This window comes from Rana temporaria, chromosome 1 (assembly GCF_905171775.1).
Source record: "Rana temporaria chromosome 1, aRanTem1.1, whole genome shotgun sequence".
NCBI lineage: Eukaryota > Metazoa > Chordata > Amphibia > Anura > Ranidae > Rana > Rana temporaria.
The window spans coordinates 446541934-446562376 of record NC_053489.1 but is presented as its reverse complement, the minus strand read 5'-3'; the positions used below and the strand labels follow the sequence as shown (position 1 = coordinate 446562376).

General features: G+C 43.4%; 1 protein-coding gene across 2 annotated transcripts in view; it reads right to left on the bottom strand.

Annotated features, from left to right (window-relative positions):
- ARHGEF18 (Rho/Rac guanine nucleotide exchange factor 18) overlaps positions 1–20443 on the bottom strand; it is a 139233-nt gene that overhangs the window by 24555 nt on the left and 94235 nt on the right. For both annotated transcript variants that reach the window (XM_040327062.1, XM_040327070.1), the window contains exons 18-19: positions 9687–9734; positions 6054–6518 (exon numbers count right to left, since the gene is read on the bottom strand). In XM_040327062.1, coding sequence (XP_040182996.1) covers positions 6054–6518; positions 9687–9734 — 513 coding nt within the window. The remainder of the gene's footprint in view (positions 1–6053; positions 6519–9686; positions 9735–20443) is intronic.

The window sequence follows — 20443 nt, the reverse complement described above, 5'->3', positions numbered from 1 at the left end:
TCGAAGTGGGGGGAAATTAAAGAGGAGGGGGACAATTACAGAGATTGGGGGGGCAATTACAGCGGAGGGGGTGCAAATACAGAGGAGGGGAGGTAATTACAGAGATGGGGGCAATTAGAGGAAGGGGGTGCAAATACAGAGGAGGGGGGTGCAAATAAATGCTTAAATACAATCTACTCACTCTTCATGTCAGAGCTGTAGTAGGCATGTCAGTCTGTGAAGTCGGCTGTCCCATTCTCCCCTCCGATCCACGCTGCTATTATCACAGAATCACTGGAGGAAACAGAGCCGCGGAAAACTCATGTGAACTGTCAGCCTCTGATGATGGAGGCGTGGTTAAGCCTCCGGAACGCTCTGATTGGTCACAGCATCCCAGGCTGACAGCACACTGCAGTTTCCCCGCGGCTCTGTATCCTTGGCTTCCTCCAGTGGTTCAGTGATAACAGCAGTGTGGATCGGAGGGGAAAATGTGACAGCCGACTTCACAGACTGACATGCCTACTACAGTTCTGACATGGAGAGTGAGTGGATTGTATTTAAGCATTTATTTTATTAAAAACTTCCGCAGCAGCAGCTGCCTGTCACCTCTCTCTCGCTCCCTTTTGATTGCTCTTTAATTGGTTCCCCCGCCCGCCGCTTCGATCCCCCTGCTGTCCGGGTCCCCCTCTGTGCTGGGGTTTAAAAGGAGGGCGACTGTCCCGGTCAGTTTTCCGCCCTGGGCGGCGCTGGCGCCGTAAGGCAAGTGCCCATATTGCCTTGCGCTAGCGCCGGCCCTGTACCCATTTATTATCAATAACTGCATTCATTTGTGTCTTTTATATCTGCATGAAGATCAGCTTTTTTTTTTCATTGGAAAAAGACAACTTTATTTGGATAAAAGTAATTTTACAAAGTAGTTGCTTATGTAGAATAATAAAAACAGTACATTATAACAGTCATTTTGTGTGAGATTCTTAGTACATACATGTTAAGGCACAGGTTTATGAGGGTATAGACATCCAGTATTTAAGAAACTTCATGTCTTTCAGTGACCAATACAGTTCTGATTAAGATTTTCATGGTTAACACCTTCACATGACAGTCACTTTCTACTTTCATCTTAGTATGCCTGTCTGCTGGGCTTGGATTATTTTAGGCACATGTTTCTCCATCCTCTAACCATCTATCCCACACCTTTGAGTACTTATGCGCGCACTTTCTATGGGCATAAACTAATTTTTTAAATGGTAGTGCATCATTAACGCCCCTCTTCCATTGGCGTATGGAGGGAGGCTGAGCCTGCATCCATACCTTGGCTATGCCCTTACGGGCCATATGTAGTATTTGTCAATTTCTACGTCTGGCAGAAGTCCCAGAAGACATAGTTTAAGGGTCTAATACCACTGGGGGACCCATTATGTCATCTAAAAACTGGACAATCTGCGTCCAGTATGTCTGAATGTTTGGGCAGCTCCATATGAGATGGAAGAACGCTCCAGGTGCTGCGTGGCACAAATGGCATGTCGGGTCATAAGTATGGAGGAATTTCGCCTTTTTTAGGGGAGTCAGGTAGGCTTTGTGTACAATGTATATCTGTGTCAGTCTGTCAGATAACTTGGGGGACGTCAGTCTTTCCAACAGAACTACTGACTAATATACAGTTGACCATAAGAGAAAACATTTATAAATTAAGACTAGAAAGTAACCAAACAGAGGAAAGTCAAAGCTAGGGAAATAAAATTACTTACAGCTAAAAGTTTTTAAAACAAGCTCCAACTATGCACTAGCTGAAAACGCACTACAGTTTACCCTAACATACATTTTTGTAGAGATAATAACGAATGAATGCAAAACTGAATTGACAGCATACTTGACTAGCTGCGTTTTGCTGACCTAAGAGTCTGTTATACTCTCTTATGCCAGCTTTATAATCTTAGTAGTAGTTTATCCTGGGGACAGCTTTGTATTAAAGATGATTAACAGAAACTAAGGAGCAGATTTATAAATTATCATTCAGAAAGAAAAGCATAAACCTTTGCCCCATATGTAGTGCAATGGTTTACACCAGACTTTACACAAAAAGAAGACACTGAGGTTTCAAATAGGCTGAGAAAAGCAGCTCCACTCAAAATCTCCTTGACTACTGCAGTGTGGAGAAGATAAACAAGTATGAAGCATGTGTTTCTCTCAGGGTTGGCCTTACATTGTTGTTAACCACTACAGTCCCGAGCCCCTGTCTGAGATTTGGTTTTACTAGTTAAAAACATATTTTTTGTTTTGCTAGAAAATTATTTAGAACCCCAAACATTATAAAAAAAAAAATTTCTAACACCCTAGAGAATAAAATGGCGGTCGTTGGAATATTTTGTCATACCGTATTTGCGCAGCGATCTTGCAAGCGCACTTTTTTTGGAAAAAATACACATTTTTTAACCACTTCCATACCGGGCCTATTTTGGCACTTCTCTCCTACATGCAAACATCTTATTTTTTTGCTAGAAAATTACTCAGAACCCCCAAACACTATATATGTTTTTTTAGCAGACATCCTAGGGAATAAAATGGCGGTCATTGCAACTTTTTATCTTGCACGGTATTTGCGCAATCATTTTTCGAACGCCTTTTTTTGGGGGAAAAAATAAATAAATAGCAAAACAGCCCAATTTTTTTTGTATAATGTGAAAGATGAAGTTACCTAACATGTCACGCTTTAAAATTGCTCACACTCATGGAATGGCGCCAAACTTCAGTACTTAAGCTAAGGTAAGCTAATCATATGGCTATATATAGGCGCAGGTAGATGTGTGGGTCAGCTCTATAACCCTGTTGATGTCTGTGGAGACGAAACCGGTCGGTTAAAAGTCTGATCCATATTACCAATACTGTGCCAGTTCATGTTATCTGCCTGCTGTGGATTTTTTCTTTTGATGTGCCGTGGTGAACGAGTGTCTTTATCGTTTGGGTCTTTTTACAATTTTACTTTTTTAAACTGTGGACGATTTTCTTGCTGTGTACTTCATTTTTATGAGATTTGGACTATCTCCTTGCTTTTGTTATAAACATTCTTTGATCAAGAATTTTAAATAAATTTCTACACTATGAGGAGGTGTTTTTTCCCTCTTTTCTCATATCACCTATGAAATCGGGAGTTCCTCCTCCTTATCATCTTATGTGACGTTCCTTTGACTGCTGTTACCTACTTTCCTCCTGGGATCCATCCGGAACATCGGAATTGGGATATCCATCCACCCATTGGTGCAACTGAAGGACGGCCAGCATATATAAGCCTTGAGGACCTACCCACCATACGGTGAGCTGTGGGTCAACGAAAGCTGGTAAGGGTACCTTAACTTTTATATGCCAAGGAATTGAAGATGTGCATTTTCTGAGGGAAAGGATTCTCCATTGTTATAGAAGAGGCGTTCTTTTTGAACTGAAGTGACTATCAGTTTTCTGGGGAAGCTTTGGAAGTGCTCCAATTTTTTCCCTTCCTCCTCCCCCCCTTCTGATTTTTCAGAACGTTTATTTGTGTTTTTTGTGTTTATTTACACTTATAATCATTTATTACATAAGAATTTTCTTTTGTATGCTTTTATATGCCACATAAGTATATTTTAGCACTCAGAGTTAAATCTAGCTCTGGTATTTATTAAGATTAATCTATAAGATTTTGTTTTCTTAATACTATTCTCACTATAGAGGTCACATCCTCATAACCATTCAGTGGTTTCTTTTTTTCTTTATAGTGTTGGCGCTACATTTATTTCCTTTTTTTCTGTTTACACTTATCCACTGGTATGTTGGCTGCCTATTCACACTATATATACACTTAGATTTGTTTAGCGCAATATAATTTTATATAAGTACTTAAAAATCTCCATAGGCGTTGCTTAATTTTTTTTTTACATGTTACCAGTTTAGAGTTACAGAGGAGTGCTAGAATTGTTGCTGGCGCTCTAGCGCACGCGGCGATACCTCACATGTGTGGTTTGAACGGCGTTTACATATGTGGGCGGGACTTACGTGTGTGTTAGCTTCTGAGCGCGAGCTACCGGGGATAGGGGCGTTTAAAATTTTTTTTTTTTTTTACTTAATTTATTTTATTTTTACACTTTTTTTTTTTTATCACTTTTATTCCTATTACAAGGAATGTAAACATCCCCTGTAATAGGAATCAGTGTGACAGGTACTCTTTATGGAGAGATGCAGGGTCAATAAGACCCCACATCTCTCCTCCAGGCTGTAAAGCATGAGATTGTGAAAAAAAAATCACGGATCTCATGCCTTTAGCCGCGATTGCGGCTTTGTTTACATTCCGGTACCCGGGCGTGAAGTCATAACATCGCGCCCGGGCCTCTGAGGATCATAGAGATGACTGGTGACCATCTGGTCACCAGTCATCTCTATGCCTCCCATCCGGCGCCGGCAGATCGTTTCTCCGGGTCTCCGATGGCACGGGAGAGTCCGGAGAAGCACCGGATGGCGGCGGGAGGGGGGGGGGGGACGTCCCCTCCTGTCGCCTATAAGAACGATCAATCGGCGGAACTGCCGCTATGATCATTCTTATGGTGCACAGGATCGCCGGCTGAAGAGATGTATATCTGAATGATGCCTGTAGATGCAGGGATCTTTCAGATATCCCCACTGAAAGTCCAGGATGTCATATGACGTCCTTGGGCGGGAATTGGTTAATTAAAAAATAAGACAATAGTAAAAAAAAATTGTCATTTGAAAAAAATAAAAAATAAAATGGCCCTTTAAGAGCTATGGGCGGAAGTCACGTTTTGACATTGCTTCCGCCCTGCAATTACTTGGAGACGGGTGGGGGCCATCTACCCCTCACTCGTCTCCAGGTTAAACCCTACCTTTTTATATAACTCAAACACCAGGGGAAGAAGCCTCTGCCCTCCTGCGACAACCATTATGATGGGGTCTTCGCATTCAAATAACATTTTACAATATTCTCCATTGTGGACAATGCATTAAAAGACATGATACCCCCTTGCTTGGTTTCACAGTGAATTTCTCCATTTTGCACTATGAACTTAAATTACATAAATTGATTCATGCTAGTAAAAAGGAGCCAAGTGTTTTATGGGTATCTTCAAATCCACCATTATGCCCTGACTATAGCCCCAAACCTGCAATTCTCCCCTCCAACTCCCTTTGAAACCCTAATCTTAGCAGGCTCTGCCCAGAAGGGCTTAATCTCAGACATTTATAAGATACTAAACACTTATCCCTTAGAGTCACAGGGCAAACACGCCTATATGACTCGATGGGAGAAGGCTCTTAACGAGGAAATCCCTATAGAACAGTAGCGGGTGATCTGGTCCCAAGCAGCAAAAAGCTTGCTCTGCACACTGTATAAGGAAAATGCATATAAAGTCCTCCATTTCTGGTACATGACCCCAGATGTGCTCCATGCCATTTACCCCTCTAGCTCGGACCGATTCAGTTCAGCAGCTGTTAGCCCGCCTCCTTGATAAACAGGTCCCCGCGACACCCAATTTTTTTTTCCTAGGCCCATAACCACTGAAGATCCCCACACCCAATAAAAAACTACTACGCCACATCCTCACAGCTGCACGCCGTCTCGTAGCTCTAAATTGGAAACGCCACTTCACTCCCTCTCCTGAGGCCCTGCATGCTAGAATTAAAGGTGTGGAGATGATGAAGAAAATGACCGCTAGAATACAGAACAGGCTGGAGGCCCACAATAAGGTCTGGGAGCTGTGGCACCTCCAGGAGGACTCAATACGAACCAATATGATGACATTTTACAATCTCTTTACCCCTTTTCTTCTCTTTCTTTCTATTCTGAGTTCTCTAGTAACTCCTATTTGTGTATGCACGAGTTGTTCTTTACTGTTGAACTGTATCCTGACGCATACTAAGCAATTTGCTAGCGTCGGATATGCAACCACCACTGTTTTTAATTAATTTATTTGTTGCTATGAGTGATTGTATAACTGTATTGATACATTACTGTATCAATGTGTTTATCTTTTTTCTCTTGTGTTGTAACGCAAACACCAATAAAAATGTTATTTGGGAAAAAACTGAACTCTTACCAAAGTTACCTGGACCACGTCTGGTGCAAAGGATCCAGCACCAACACTCGTTTTTTTTATCTTCTTCAACTGTTCCAAGCGCTCTCTGTCCTTCTCGACTGCTCTTTGTGCCTCGCGTAGCCTCTCCAAATCATGCTGATAAGCTTGTCTCTGTTTTTCTAAGTCTGACCGCTCCTGGTCTAACTTCTCCTTCTCCATCTGAGAAGTCTCCTCTCTTTGCCGTAGCCTCATCTCATCAGCCTCCATCTCTTTTTGATACTTCGTTCTTTCACGCTCCCATCGCTGCTTTTCTTGTTTTAATTGCTCCTGCTGCTTTTGTACATTAGCCAACTCCTCCCTTTGCTTTTCAAAATTACGTTGTTTCTCCTGCTCCAACAACCAATTGCCCCTTGATGACTGCTGTCTTAGCTGCTTCTCGCGTTCTCTCTGCACCTCAAAGTAGGTGTCTTGTTGTGCGACTACAGCCTAAAAGAGATCAAAATAATGATATTTCACTAAGCGGTTTGAAGGGAATGCTGAAGATCAGAATAAGCAATACATTTCATTATTAATGAAGGCTAAAGCTGGCCAAAGACTGATCAAAATTCGATTCCACAGTTGAGGTCAGCATGGACTGGATTCAAGTTTGGATCAGTATGTTGCTATCCCTCTTCGTCAGAAGTGTATCGTTTGTTCAACTTCTTTTAAAGGGACAGGTTGGAAAATGTTTGACGATCAATGGCTGCAGCCACTGTTAAAGAGTATTCTGATAGCAAGAGTCTACTGCCAGAATACAATGTCCCAACATGGCACCTTGCTTGTTTGGGAAGAATAAAATGTTTTTTTCCATTCAGCCTGCTGGCCAGCTATAAGATACAGATATAAAAAGAAAAGTCTGTAGGCACTAGAAAGGACCTTTGCCTGTTAAGTAATCTGTAAACCCAACATTTCATATTCCTGATATGTATCTGCTGCACCAATTACTTGTATGAAATAGTATCCTGTTCATTCTTTATTGCTTCCTTTATGTGAAATCCCTGGTGTTCCTGCTAGTCCCTCTGCTTTCTATTAAAAACTGACCACAGTAAGCAGACCTCAGTGTGCTCCCCTCCAATAATCAGACTTGCCCTCAGACACCCCCCTGCACAGCCTTTCACTTGGAAAATCAGTGTGCTGTTGCTTCTTCTCCCCCAGATCTTATGCAGTTGAGAACAGAGGGAATGCAATCACTTGCTGAGAATTTCCTCTCCATCACATCTGAGCAGCCCATGTGACTATAGAGTCAAACATGTGGGCGTATACACATTGGTAAATGACTGACCACTCCCTCCCTCATCCATGCCCATTAACCAGGCAAACACAAAGGGGCAGGATATTACATGTAGATTAATGGAGGTTTCACTTCCCTCTTATTCTAAGACACAGGCTGGAGGGGCTTGACACAGGTTGGAGAGGCTGGAGGGGCGCGACACAGGCTGGAGGGGCGCGACACAGGCTGGAGGGGCGCGACACAGGCTGGAGGGGCGCGACACAGCCTGTGTCTGGCAGAAATCCGCCCACACCAAGTTATTGTCAAAAAATAAATAAAAAAATTAAGATTTAATTTCAAATATATATTTCTATGACAATTTAAAACAATTTATTGATATTATTTCTACTGTATTTGAAAGGCAGTTTTTTATTTTTTGAACATGTGACCAGCAGCAGAGGACTAGAAGCCCCTTCTGCTATTATTTCCTTGCAGGGAGGCTGGGAAAGGTCTGGGTCATGTGACAGCTGTATATCGATTAGGAAAAGGGTACCAAATGTTTTTTTTTTAATTAAAATAAATTACATTGCCATCATCCACATACAGAAAAAGAAGGGAAAATGTAAATTAAACAGTGTTTCTTTAGGATCACTTCAAAACAAAAGAAAACTTTAGTAAACTCTGTGGGGAAAAAAATATCTGGCCCCCCTGCAGGTTAATGCCAAAATTTGCTAGTATGCACCACATACTAGCACAATATGACACTTACCTTTTAAAGTGGTAGTAAAAACTCAGCCAACACAAATGGAAAGAAACTTTATTAGAATGCAGATTGCTCAATTTGTGTGGAATGGCACAAGATGGACAGATTGTAAAGACACCACCTGGTACATTTGTTTATTACCCATTTCAAGGGATGGAAGTAGAAATCTTGAGTTTACTACCACTTTAAATGGAGCCTTACAACAGTACACTGTCGCTGCCACCAGTCTTTAGTCCAGGTCTTTGCTCTCCAGCCATTAAAATGGTTGAGCCGTGATGACATCACTTCTGCACATGAGAGTGGAACTTGCGCACAAGTCACAGCACACTCACTGTACCTGAATGCAGAGTGCACTGCACATGGCCGGTGATGTAAATAGCTGGGAATATCTCCTAAACTCTGCACAGTCACTGTACCTACAGGTAAGCCTTAAAGCGGAGGTTCACCCGTACAATATACTTTTTCCCCTTAGATGGATGCTCGTTTTGTCTAGGGGAATCGGCTAGTTGTTTTAAAATATGAGCTGTACTTACGGTTTACGAGATGCATCCTTCCGGGTATGGGCTGCGGTACTGGGCGTTCCTATTTTGATTGACAGTCTTCCGAGAGGCTTCCGACGGTCGCATCCATCGCGTCACGATTTTCCGAAAGAAGCCGAACGTCGGTGCGCAGGCGCAGTATAGAGCCGCACCGACGTTCGGCTTCTTTCGGCTACTAGTGACGCGATGGATGCGACCGTCGGAATCCTCTCGGAAGACTGTCAATCAAGAAGGAACGCCCGCTCCCGAAGACCCATACCCGGAAGCGACGGAGAAGATGCATCTCGAAAACGGTAAGTACGGCTCATATTTTAAAACTAGCCGATTCCCCTAGACAAAAAGAGCATCCATCTAAGGGGATTGTTTAAAAAAATAGTTTAATGGGTGAACTCCCGCTTTAATATAAGCTAACCTTGTAGGTACAAGTCTAAATTCTGAGTTAACTACCACTTTAACATATCAAAAATTTGTTTCACTCTGGTCTATCTGGTTTAATGACTCCAAGTGTGCAGTTCAGAATGACGACATGTACACATCTTATTTCTCCATTGCAGACTGCAACCTTTTTGTTTCATTATTTATTTAGTCTATTTCTACCCTCCTTCCCACTTCTGTGCACTTGATTCCAGTTCTCCCCTCCCAAATCCCCAGGAGTTGCCATCCTACTACTCATTGATTGTGTCGTTTGTAAGCTTATTCAGATTTTTTTAATCCTATTTGACCATTACTGTTAATGTGACTGTACCCTTCATGTGACCACTGCAAATACTGTCTATGCTAACAAAACGTTGTCCTTGTTGTGCCAATATACTTTTCTAAAACTTCAATAGGAAACTATGGGCAATAAAAAACACATACGTTTTACTTCCAGAGAATGTTTGCTAAATGTCAGACCCACCGTTTTATCAACATACTTTTTTTGCGGTGTACTGTGTGACATGTAATATAACCATCTCAAATGAGTGGGGGTCAAAGTAGGAACACCCGCTTCGACCGGAAAAGAGTAGATACATTTTTTAAATTTGTTGACAGATAAATCCACTACATGTACTACCACCAGCAAAAAACACCAATCAGCAAAAGAAAAAAATAATGTCACTTGCCTGTAGACTATACAACAGCTGCAACAGTATTTGCATCTTGCCGATGAGCTGTAAAGAAATATCAAGGTCAGAATGCATAGCAATCATTATTCAGAAACAATATCAATCACTACCCAGAAACAATGCTACAAAAGAAGCATGTTGCGTAAAGGCTATAGAACACTCAACGACAGGTAACTATGCAGCTGAATATAACTTTATTACGACTGGGAAAAACATCTATACAACCCCAACTATGATCAATGAATAGATGTGTATGACCTTATGACTGAACGTAATTCAATTTTTCTTATTTTTTTTATAACAAATATGTTATACTTACCTGCTCTGTGCAATGGTTTTGCACAGAGTAGCCTTGATCCTCCACTTCTATGGTCCCCCGCCAGCGTGTCTGGCTCCTCCTGCCTTCTGAGTACCCGCCAGCAAACCACCTCCTATTATGGAGGGGCTTTGCCTCCATCATAGGAAGAGAGAGAGAGAGGGAGGGGGAGAGAGATAGAGAGATAGAGAGAGAGAGAGAGAGAGAGAGAGAGAGAGAGAGAGAGAGAGAGAGAGAGAGAGAGATCCACTGCTCTTGTGCAAAGCACTGGATCAAGATCAGGCTCGGTTAAGTATAAGGGGGGGGGGGGGGGGGAGGACTGGGGGAATCCTGGAAACAAGTTTTTTTTTTTTACCTTAAAGTGGATAAACCCACCACTCACCCAGTATAAAAATGGCACAGTAATAAAGTATATATACATGCAAGCCTCCTGCACTTTTTCCTACCTTGCAAATGTCACCCCCTTCAGCATTAGGAGTCCCACAAAACTCTGGAATAAGTGGGTGGGTCTCTTTGCCGGAGCTTGGTGGGCGGAGTTGTGATGTCACAAAACTCCACGCCCACCTCTACACTTTCCTACTGTTCAGTCACACTGATCATGCCCCATGAGTAACATCCAGTAAAAACTCAGAAAAGGCACATGGAGCAGCCAATCCTGGGAGAGCTGGAGAAGAAAGGAGGGGGGAGGTGTGAAACTGGAATCGTAACGCATTCTTTGCTCGCTCATGACATAAAGAAATCAGATGTCAGTCACAGCAGTGGGGAATATGGCAACACAAATTTATCTGTATGTCGTTTTTTTTTTATCTTACTACAAAAAGTCATGGTAAGACTGGGCACAGATGACTTGACATCCTCTACTGTACCAGGTAGAAGTCTTCATTAAAAAAAAAAAAAAGAAAATTCCCCCCAGTCGCCAACAGGAAATCTACACTCTTCCGCCAACTGACCAGAAAACATGGCTTGTTTGATCCCTGGCGCACTACATACCCATCCGCTAAACAATTCACCTTTTACTCCCACCCTCACAAGTCCCAATCCCGTCTAGATTATTTTTTTGTTAATGTCCCAACCCTGAAAGCTTGTACTGACTCATGGTCTGATCATGCCCTGATTAAACTCTTCCTAGCACTTTCCCCGGGATCTTTAGATCATGCCATTGGCGTTTGAACGAATTCCTGCTTAAGCATGACCCCTCCAAAACGGACCTAGAGCAAACTCTGAAAAATTACTTTGCTGAAAATAGTTCTTCTGAAGTCTCCCTCGCCTCCCTTTGGGAAGGCCATAAAGCGATCTTCCGGGGTCAGTGCATTTCACTCTCTTCTGCCTTGAAATGTAATTCTAATGCCGCTTGCCAGCTCTTGCTGGATAGGCTCCGGCAATTGGAATCCCGCCTATTGCCCTCCCCATCCCTAGCCACTCTCAGGGCATTGGTAAGCACTAGGGCCGGGCTGCAGGACATTGACTTAGGGAAGACTGAGAAAGCTCTCCTTCAACTCCGACAAACATATTACAACAAAGTCAACGAACGGCATACCCTCCTGGCTAGACAACTCCAAGAACGTGCGGCTGCTGCTTCACCTGCTGCTCTCAAGGACGCGACTGGCACCCTACAATCCCATCCTTCTAAAATTGCACAGATATTTCATCTATATTATTCGGCTCTTTATAATGATCCGAGTGTACCGCATAATCCTTCCACTCCCGATCTGTTGCAGGCCATTCATTCTTATTTAGCGGACTGTGATCTCCCTGCTCTCGCCCCTTCCGCCCTAACCAGCCTTAATTCCTCTATCACTGAGGAGGAAGTAACGGATACGATTAAATCCCTCCCGAATAACAAAGCCCCTGGACCTGACGGTCTTTCGTACCTCTACTACAAGACTTTTCTACCACTTCTTCTCCCCCATATCACTCCTCTGTTTAACGCCTTTATGACCAACTCGCCTATCCCGAGAGACATGCAGACCTCCTTCCTTACGTTGATTCCCAAACCGGGACTGGCCTTTCCTGTTTGCGACCCTCCGGCATGTTGGCATGAAGGGCCCATTCCTACAAGCTATTGACCATTTATATTCGTCCCCCTCGGCCCTAGTTAGGACCCAATTTGCCTCCTCCCCCGTTTTTCCTATTACCAACGGGACCCGTCAGGGCTGCCCGCTATCCCCTCTTCTCTACGCCCTCTGTATTGAGCCCTTGGCAGCGCATATCAGACAAAATCCAAACATCCGTGGCATTCCAGTCCGTACTAGGGACTTCAAGATCTCCCTATTTGCGGGCGAGGTTCTGCTCACCCTTACACAACCTCAAGTCTCCCGAATTTGCATGTAGAGTTAGACCGCTATAGCGCACTCTCTGGGTACAAAATTAATAACTCTAAGACGGAAGCCCTCCCCCTCAATTTACCTCATCGGACATTATCTGCCCTCTCCCAATCCTTCGGTTAATGAGTGGAAGACCTCTGCCTTAAAGTACCTTGGTGTTTACCTCACGCCTTCCTACGACACTCTTTATAAGGCCAATTTCCCACAACTGTACGCCTCCATTAGGGCTTCTCTGGCCAAATGGAAAAATCTGAAGCTATCCTTATTTGGTCGCTTAGCGACCATTAAGATGGCGATCCTACCTAAGCTTCTTTATCTTTTTGAAACACTCCCCATCCCTATCCCAGCCGCACACTTTAGAGCCATTCAGGGCGATTTGATAAACTTTTTCTGGAACTATAAGAGGCACCGGATAGCTAGATCAGTCCTATATGCCCCTCGTGATCAGGGCGGCCTCGCTTTTCCCAACTTTGCCAAATATTACTTAGCTGCTCAGCTGTGCCCTGTAGCCTCTTGGTGTACCCTCCATGCCTATAATCGATGGACACAAGTTGAGAAATTGTGGCTGGCCCCTACCCACCCTAACTCCATGCTGTGGAGTTCTGACATATCGCTCAGTACATCACAATTGCTAGGCCCGATGACGCTATTGCCAACGATGTGGCAGCGCGCTAAATTGCAATATCCCCTCACATCCACTGCCTCGTTGGTCACCTCTTTTTTGTTTACGCCTAATATCCCAGACAGCTTGACCTCACAGATGTCCCACTTTTGGATGGATAGGGCCTTATTTCGCTACGGTCAATTGGTGGATACTAGAACCAGAACTTTGCGGTCTTTCCAAGACTTAAAAGATGCTTTTGATTTACCCAGACAGACTTTTTTTAGTTACTTACAAATCCGTAATTTTGCTCAATCTCTAGTAACGAACCTCCAATTCTCCCCTCTAACCGAGTTTGAAAAAATCTGGTTGGAAGGCTCGTCCCCTAAAGGTATGATCTCATGCACCTATCAGCTCCTGATTATGGACATGTCGTTAACTGGGCCCCAGCATGTCTACATGCGCAAGTGGGAGAAGGCCTTGGGTGAGGAAACGCCTCTACAGGCATGGAAGCTTATATGGTCGCAGGCTTCTAAGAGCTCCATCTGTACGCTCTATAAAGAGAATCAATATAAAATTTTGTTTCACTGGTACCAAACTCCGGACCTGCTCCACTCCATTTATCCTTCAGCTGATCGCCGTTGTTGGTGCTGTTCTGACGGGGTGGGAACGCTATATCATACCTATTGGACTTGCTCTTTGATTGTTCCTTATTGGCAGACAGTGCACTCCCTACTCCACTCCATCTTCGGTTCCTGGGAGCCTTTTTACCCTAAACTTTTCCTCCTGGGCCTCCCACCTCCCTCTTTTTCCAAATATTCTAAAAAACTCTTGGCACAGGTCCTCACGGCCGCACAGTGTTTGGTTGCCTTGAAATGGAAAAAGAAGGAACCTCCCTCCTTGTTTGAACTGCACTCTAGAATCAGGGACATCAAGAGGATGGAGTACATGACGGCATCCCTGAATAACACTCTTGATTCTCACAACCGGGTATGGGAACTATGGAATGTGCTGGAGACCCCGGTCGCATGATCAACCCCTGTTCTGGGGGGGCACATCCTGGTTGGGATTTCCGGGCTGTGGAGGGGGGTCTTGGGCGGGTGGTTGTCCTCTCTTTTCTCTTCCTCCTCTCTACTCTTTACCTCTCTTCTCCTCTTCCCTTTTACGGACTTCTTTTAACTTCTATACTATACCCCTTCCTCCTTTGTTCGCTAAAGCACACTCTGGCAGGCAGGGCATTGTGATGGTAAAGGCTCTTGGCCCTTTGTTTACTTAAATGCATCTTGCTTTGTACTGTCTTTAGCGGTTTGTCCTGCATATTTTGCCTCAGTTTTATAGCCGGAAATGCTGTTTGTCCTGCCAAGTGCTAACTCTTTGCAATGATTTATGTCCTTTTATGTTTTTTTGTCCCTTTTTTCTTTTTTGTCTGGAAAATTTTAAAAATCAATAAAAATGTAAGTTAAAAAAAAAAAAAGGTTCAGGTTTATATCCACTTAAATGCAGAGAATACATTAAGGTAAAACTCTTAAAGTGTTACTAAACCCACAACAGTAATATAATTTTGTATATGCAGTAAAACATTCTCGTTATACCCACTGTGGAACCTAAGGGGTTAATTCTCTGCATTGTGTAAAAAGGCGGTTTGATCCCATCTCCTCTGATCCTCCCCTTCTTCCACAGTCCCCAATCCATCTCTTGAGTTTGGTGCGCATTGTTGCAAGAGATTTTTGTTTATTGGGAGAGTGCATGTAAACAGCACAGGGCCAATTAGCACTGTCCGGACAGAGGTCAGGGGTCTTGCAGCCTCATAGGACAGTCATCAGAGAATGAAAACTCCTCCTACAAGCTAAATACCTTTTCTCATCAGCAGTTAAAGCGGTCTTGTGACTTCTGTTAGTGTCTGGTTAAAGACACTAACAGAAGTCACAAGACTGCTTTAACTGCTGATGAGAAAATGTATTTAGCAGTTTATATTTACTCAAACGATTGCATTCCATGTTCTGTGTACTGATACTAGATAGAGTGAATGCAGGGTCCTGGGTTTAGTAACACTGTGTGGATTTAGAACCACTTTAAGTCCTTTCCTTTAAAATAGCAAGGTTCCAATCACCAAGGATTTTGGAAGCATGCACTGGACGCACATCCTATGTTGCTGGAAATTAGGACAAATGTATTTGACAGATTCTGACACTAGGAACACTGCTGTTAGCACAGATAAAATAGCCTCTTTCAATAGTTTATTAGGTTTTTACAGATAAATGTTAAAGCAATTGTGTTCAAGCATTCAACTGTCAAGTGTCGTACAATAAAGATGGTCAATATAAGACCAGAAAGAAATTAATCCTAACAGAATTGCAAGAAGTCTGAAACCCTTGATCTATAATTTGTGGAGCATAGGCTTGGTCCACTAGATATGCAGTACATCACCTATGAAATTGCAACCATCAAAACACATCAGAATACGATGTACTAGTCTGCATGGGACCATGCACCACTTAGTAAAGATCTTAAAAAGTGATAATGATTGAGCAAGAGGCAACTGTGAACCAAATTTTTTTAGTGCTCCTTAAACTTTTCTGCTGCAGCGTAGGCATGTAAACAAACCCCTTGCTGTTGACTATGTAGCAGAAGTGTCAATTCAGGTAGCTGTAAATGCTGCCACTCATCCAGCAGCTACCCCACCCAACCTGCTATGTGTCCTGGGTTTACCTGTCCCACTTGGGTGCCCAGGACTTCAATGGTGGGTTAGCAGGATGTAGAGCGCAAGGAGATCACAGATCTTCCATAGGCCTCTGTGAAGAATGAACCAGAAATCACACAGCTCTGAGCAATTCTGGGTTCAGATCTGTCAATCAGGGGAGAGGTTAATGGAGAATGTTATGCAAACACTTTCCATACACAAGCGCCATGTTTGTATTGTGCCAGTGCTCCAATAGCCCTGGCACATCCCTATCACATACTCTCGATAAGCAGGCTTGGGTGGGGTAAGGCAGTGCTGTGGACAGCAGTTAGTTTCATAGATAATCAATAGCTGTGGGTGGGTTGTAACCAAGTGCTGTGCAGTATCCAATAGCTTTGGGTGGGTTGTGACCAAGTGCTGTTCAGTATTCAATCACCGGAAGGTATCAGTCTATAACCCAGATCTAAGAATATCAAGCCTGTGCCCTGTACTGTACAATTAGGATATTAAATGTGTTTTTATCAAATCTACATCTTCAGTAAAAAGGAACGCATTTATCATCAAGTGACAAAAAATTATAACTGCAATAATTTTATTCTACAAGGGTCCCTGCTTTCAGAAAATACATTGTGTTTTGTAAGCTCTAAGTGATTTTCAGGTCTAAAATGTGGATTTTAACCTGTGTGCAGAAACCACTAATGTAAACTGTCTATATAATGAGATGTTTGGTTGAGAATAAATAAAAAAAGATACGTTTGAGAAAAAGGTTTATAGGATAGCATGTGTGCTCAAAGTGAGCTGGTTTGTTGAAGAGGTCTCTGTTGTGTGTCAGTGAAGAAATCCAGTGTTTGATTTGCATGTATCTTAAAATTCCCAAATACTGGATCTTTGGAATTTGTATATGATCTCAGCCCAGCTAAAAAAAAAAAAAAAAAGTGTTTCCCATTGAGGAAGGAACATGAATACTTGCAATTATGAGCAAGAGCTCCACCAAGTCAGGTTTCGATTTCAAGCCAGGAGGAAATAAGGGGATGAGCAGGTGTGGCAACAAGGGTAGATGCAGCTAGATAAGCTTTATTTGTTTAGAAATACTGTGGTTGAAAATAGGGAAAAAAGGGAATTTTGACTTGCCTATAAAATCTGTATCCTAATCATACAGTAAAGAATACAGGCTGGATATACCCTGGGATGTCCACAAGGAATAAATCAGAAGAAAAGACAACAAGACAAACAGAACCATGGCAACAAGTCCAATAAAACAGTAAATGGTCCAAGGCCCAACTCAGAGTGCTGCTGAAAAAATCTTGAGGCCGAGAGCTGCATCTTCAGAGGCCTGGACATCACACTGGTAGTACTTTAAGAATGAGTAAACTGGAGACCAGGTGGCGACCTTACAAAGCTGAGCAACAGAAACTTGATGGCAGAATGCTCAGGAAACACCTACCTGATGGAGTGAGTACATAAAGGTAATGTACCATATCTTTTAGAGTACAGGTGCTTACAATGAGTTATTCTATTCGCATAGCAATAGTAGATTTGGAAGCAGGGTGTCCTTTTCTAGACACTGCTGACAGGACAAAAAAATCTGTTTTAGGTCTAGATCAGGCGTCTCAAACTGGCGGCCCTCCAGCTGTTGCAAAACTACAAGTCCAATGAGGCATTGCAAGAATGACAGTTACCAGCATGACTCCCACAGGCAGAGGCATGATGGGACTTGTAGTTTTACAACAGCTGGAGGGCCACCAGCTTGAGACCCTTGGTCTAGATGATGTGGCTTTCAGATGACTCCGACAGCCCTGATTACGTCCAAACAATTGTGAGCAATTTCCTTGGGAGCAGGTCAAAAGGATGGTGGGACAATATCTTTAGAAAAAGGTAGAAGGCTGATACCACCTTAGGGAGAAAGGAGGATTTTGAGTGCAAGACTACATTGTCCCTGTAAAGGATTAGGAAGAGCGTCTTACAAAAGAGGCTGCTCACTTTGAAACACGTCTGACAGATGTGATTGCCACTAAGAAGGCCACTTTGCAGTAGATATCACCCAAGGGGTGTTCCCCAATAGGTTCAAATGGTTGTATCTGCAAGGCGCAAAGAACCAGATTAAGATCGCAAGAAAGAACAAGGTGTTGTAATGGGGGGGTGATCCATTAGACACCATCAGTAAAAGGTTTTTACAAGACAGAGAAGCCAAAAGTTTTTGGAACAGGGTTGAAACCTGTCCCTTAAGAGTAGTTTGAGCTATGTTTTCATCAAGTCCTGACTGCAGTAAAAGCCACAATTAGAGGTACCAAGTAGTCTCTGAGGTTGAAATTCCAGTGTTTCAGGTGAAAGGGAATCCTTAGTTTTTTTAGTAGATTTTTCTTGAAATAGCTTTTCTTGTGTAACGTGGGAATGAGTCCCATCTATCAAGATCTGGGCTTTAAAGCGGTCCTCCACCCTAAAGTGGAGTCCCGCTGATCGGAACCCTCCCCCCCTCCGGTGTCACATTTGACACCTTTCAGGGGGGAGGGGGGTGCAGACACCTGTCTAAAGACAGGTATTTGCACCCACTTACGGCCACACGCTACGGGAGAAAGACGGGCATTCCGTCACATCCCGTCTGTCGCCCGTTGTGTGCTGGGAACACTCGGCTCCCAACACACAGCGTGTGAGCCAATCGGCGGGCGCAGCGCGACTCGCGCATGCGCCGTAGGGAACCGGGCAGTGAAGCCGCAGCGCTTCACTTCCTGGTTCCCTGAGCGTGGATGGAGGGGGGAGCAGCAGAGAGACGAGCGATCGCTCGTGCTCTGCTGCGATCAGCGCTGGACTCCAGGACAGGTAAGTGTCCTAATATTAAAAGTCAGCAGCTGCAGTATTTGTAGCTGCTGGCTTTTAATATTTTTTCCCCGTGACACATCCGCTTTAATAGCCATGTTGTTAACGCTAGCGACTTAAAAGTAAGATGGTACAGGGTGGACTTTGGGACAGCAGGTCTGACCTATTTGAGAGAGAGCAGGAGTCTGGGTAAGTCTGTGTACCAGATTCTTCTGGGCCAGTTTGCTTTAGTGAAAATCACAGATTGTTTTTATTCCCCCATCCTGCAGAGCAGCCAAGGAAAAATCTGCACTAAAGAAAAGACATGCATTAATCTTAACGGAGTCCATAGGATTACCAATGCATCAAATGCTGGTTCTAGAGGATTCTTGGTCACAAACGGGGATAACTTATTGTTGAACCTGGAGGTCAGGATGTCCACACCTTTGGGGTTCCCCAATCCTTACTTAGGATGGAGGTGGCCTGACCCACTTCCTTCAAGGCTGCCCGACACCCCCATGCTCTATGACTCATATAGGCCACTGCTGTGGCATTGTATCATGACAACCTAATTGGTTATCCCTGGAGAAGGTGGGTCCCATTGGTGCAAAGCAAATCTTATTGCTCTGATCTCCAAGATGTTGATGGCAGGCTTTGCTTCCCTGGGTGATTAGGTTCTCTGAACTGTGAGAGCTGTGAAAACATCGGTTATCACCCTTCAGTGAAGGTGGGAGAAATGACTTTTCCCATTTCCCATGCTGAATTGGTGATCCACCAGGCTATAGAGTTCCTTGCTTGGCTACACAGAAGCACCATCAAGTTGATAGAGGGAAATACTGAAGTACTGACTTTTTAGATGGTGGTTACCCAATGAAAGACGTAAAAAAAAATCTGGATAGTTTTTTGAATATTTAGTTAACCACTTCCATACCAGCCCATTGTAAAATGACGTCCACAACGGACCTCTAACGATCCGGGTGGAAGTCATATGACGTCCTGGGCTTTGTGGGGGGATATCTGAATGATGCCTGCAGCTAGAGGCATCATTCAGATATCCTTCTCTTCTGCCGGCGATTCTGCACAACGTAAGAATGATCATAGCTAGATCGTTCTTACAGGCGGCGGGAGGGGACATCCCCCCTCCCGCTGCCATCCGGTGCTTCTCCGGGCTCTCCCGTGCCATCGGGGGCCCGGAGAACGAATTGTCCGGCGCTGGCAGGAAGCATAGAGATGACTGGTGACCAGATGGTCACCAGTCATCTCTATGACCGTCGGAGGACCCGGGCGCGATGTGATGACGTCACGCCCGGGTCCCCGTAAGTAAACAAAGCCGCAATTTTTTTTCACCGATTTCATGCTTTCCAGCCTGGAGGAGAGATGTAGGGTCTTATTGACCCTGCATCTCTCCATAAAGAGTACCTGTCACACACATTCCTATTACAAGGGATGTTCACATTCCTTGTAATAGGAATAAAAGTGATAATAAAAAATAAAAAATAAAAAAAAAAAGTGTAAAAAATTAAATAAATATGTAAAAAAAAAAAAAAAAAAAAAATTTTTTTTTTTTTTTTTAACTCCCCTGTCCCCAGTAGCTCGCGCGCAGAAGTGAACGCACACGCAAGTCCCGCCGACATATGTAAATGCCGTTTAAACCACAAATGTGAGGTATCGCCGCGTGTGTTAGAGTGCCAGCAACAATTCTAGCACTAGATCTCCTCTGTAAATCTAAACTGGTAACCTGTAAAAAATTTCAAAGCGTTGCCTATGGAGATTTTTAAGTACCGAAGTTTGGCGCCATTCCATGAGTGTGCGCAATTTTAAAGCGTGACATGTTAGGTATCTATTTACTCGGTGTAACATCATCTTTCATATTTTACAAAAAAATTGGGCTAACTTTACTGTTTTGTTATTTTTTTAATTCATGAAACAATTTTTTTCCAAAAAAAAGGCGTTTGAAAAATTATTGCGTAAATACCGTGCAAGATAAAACGTTTCAATGACCGTCGTTTTATTCCCTAGGGTGTCTGCTAAAAAACCATA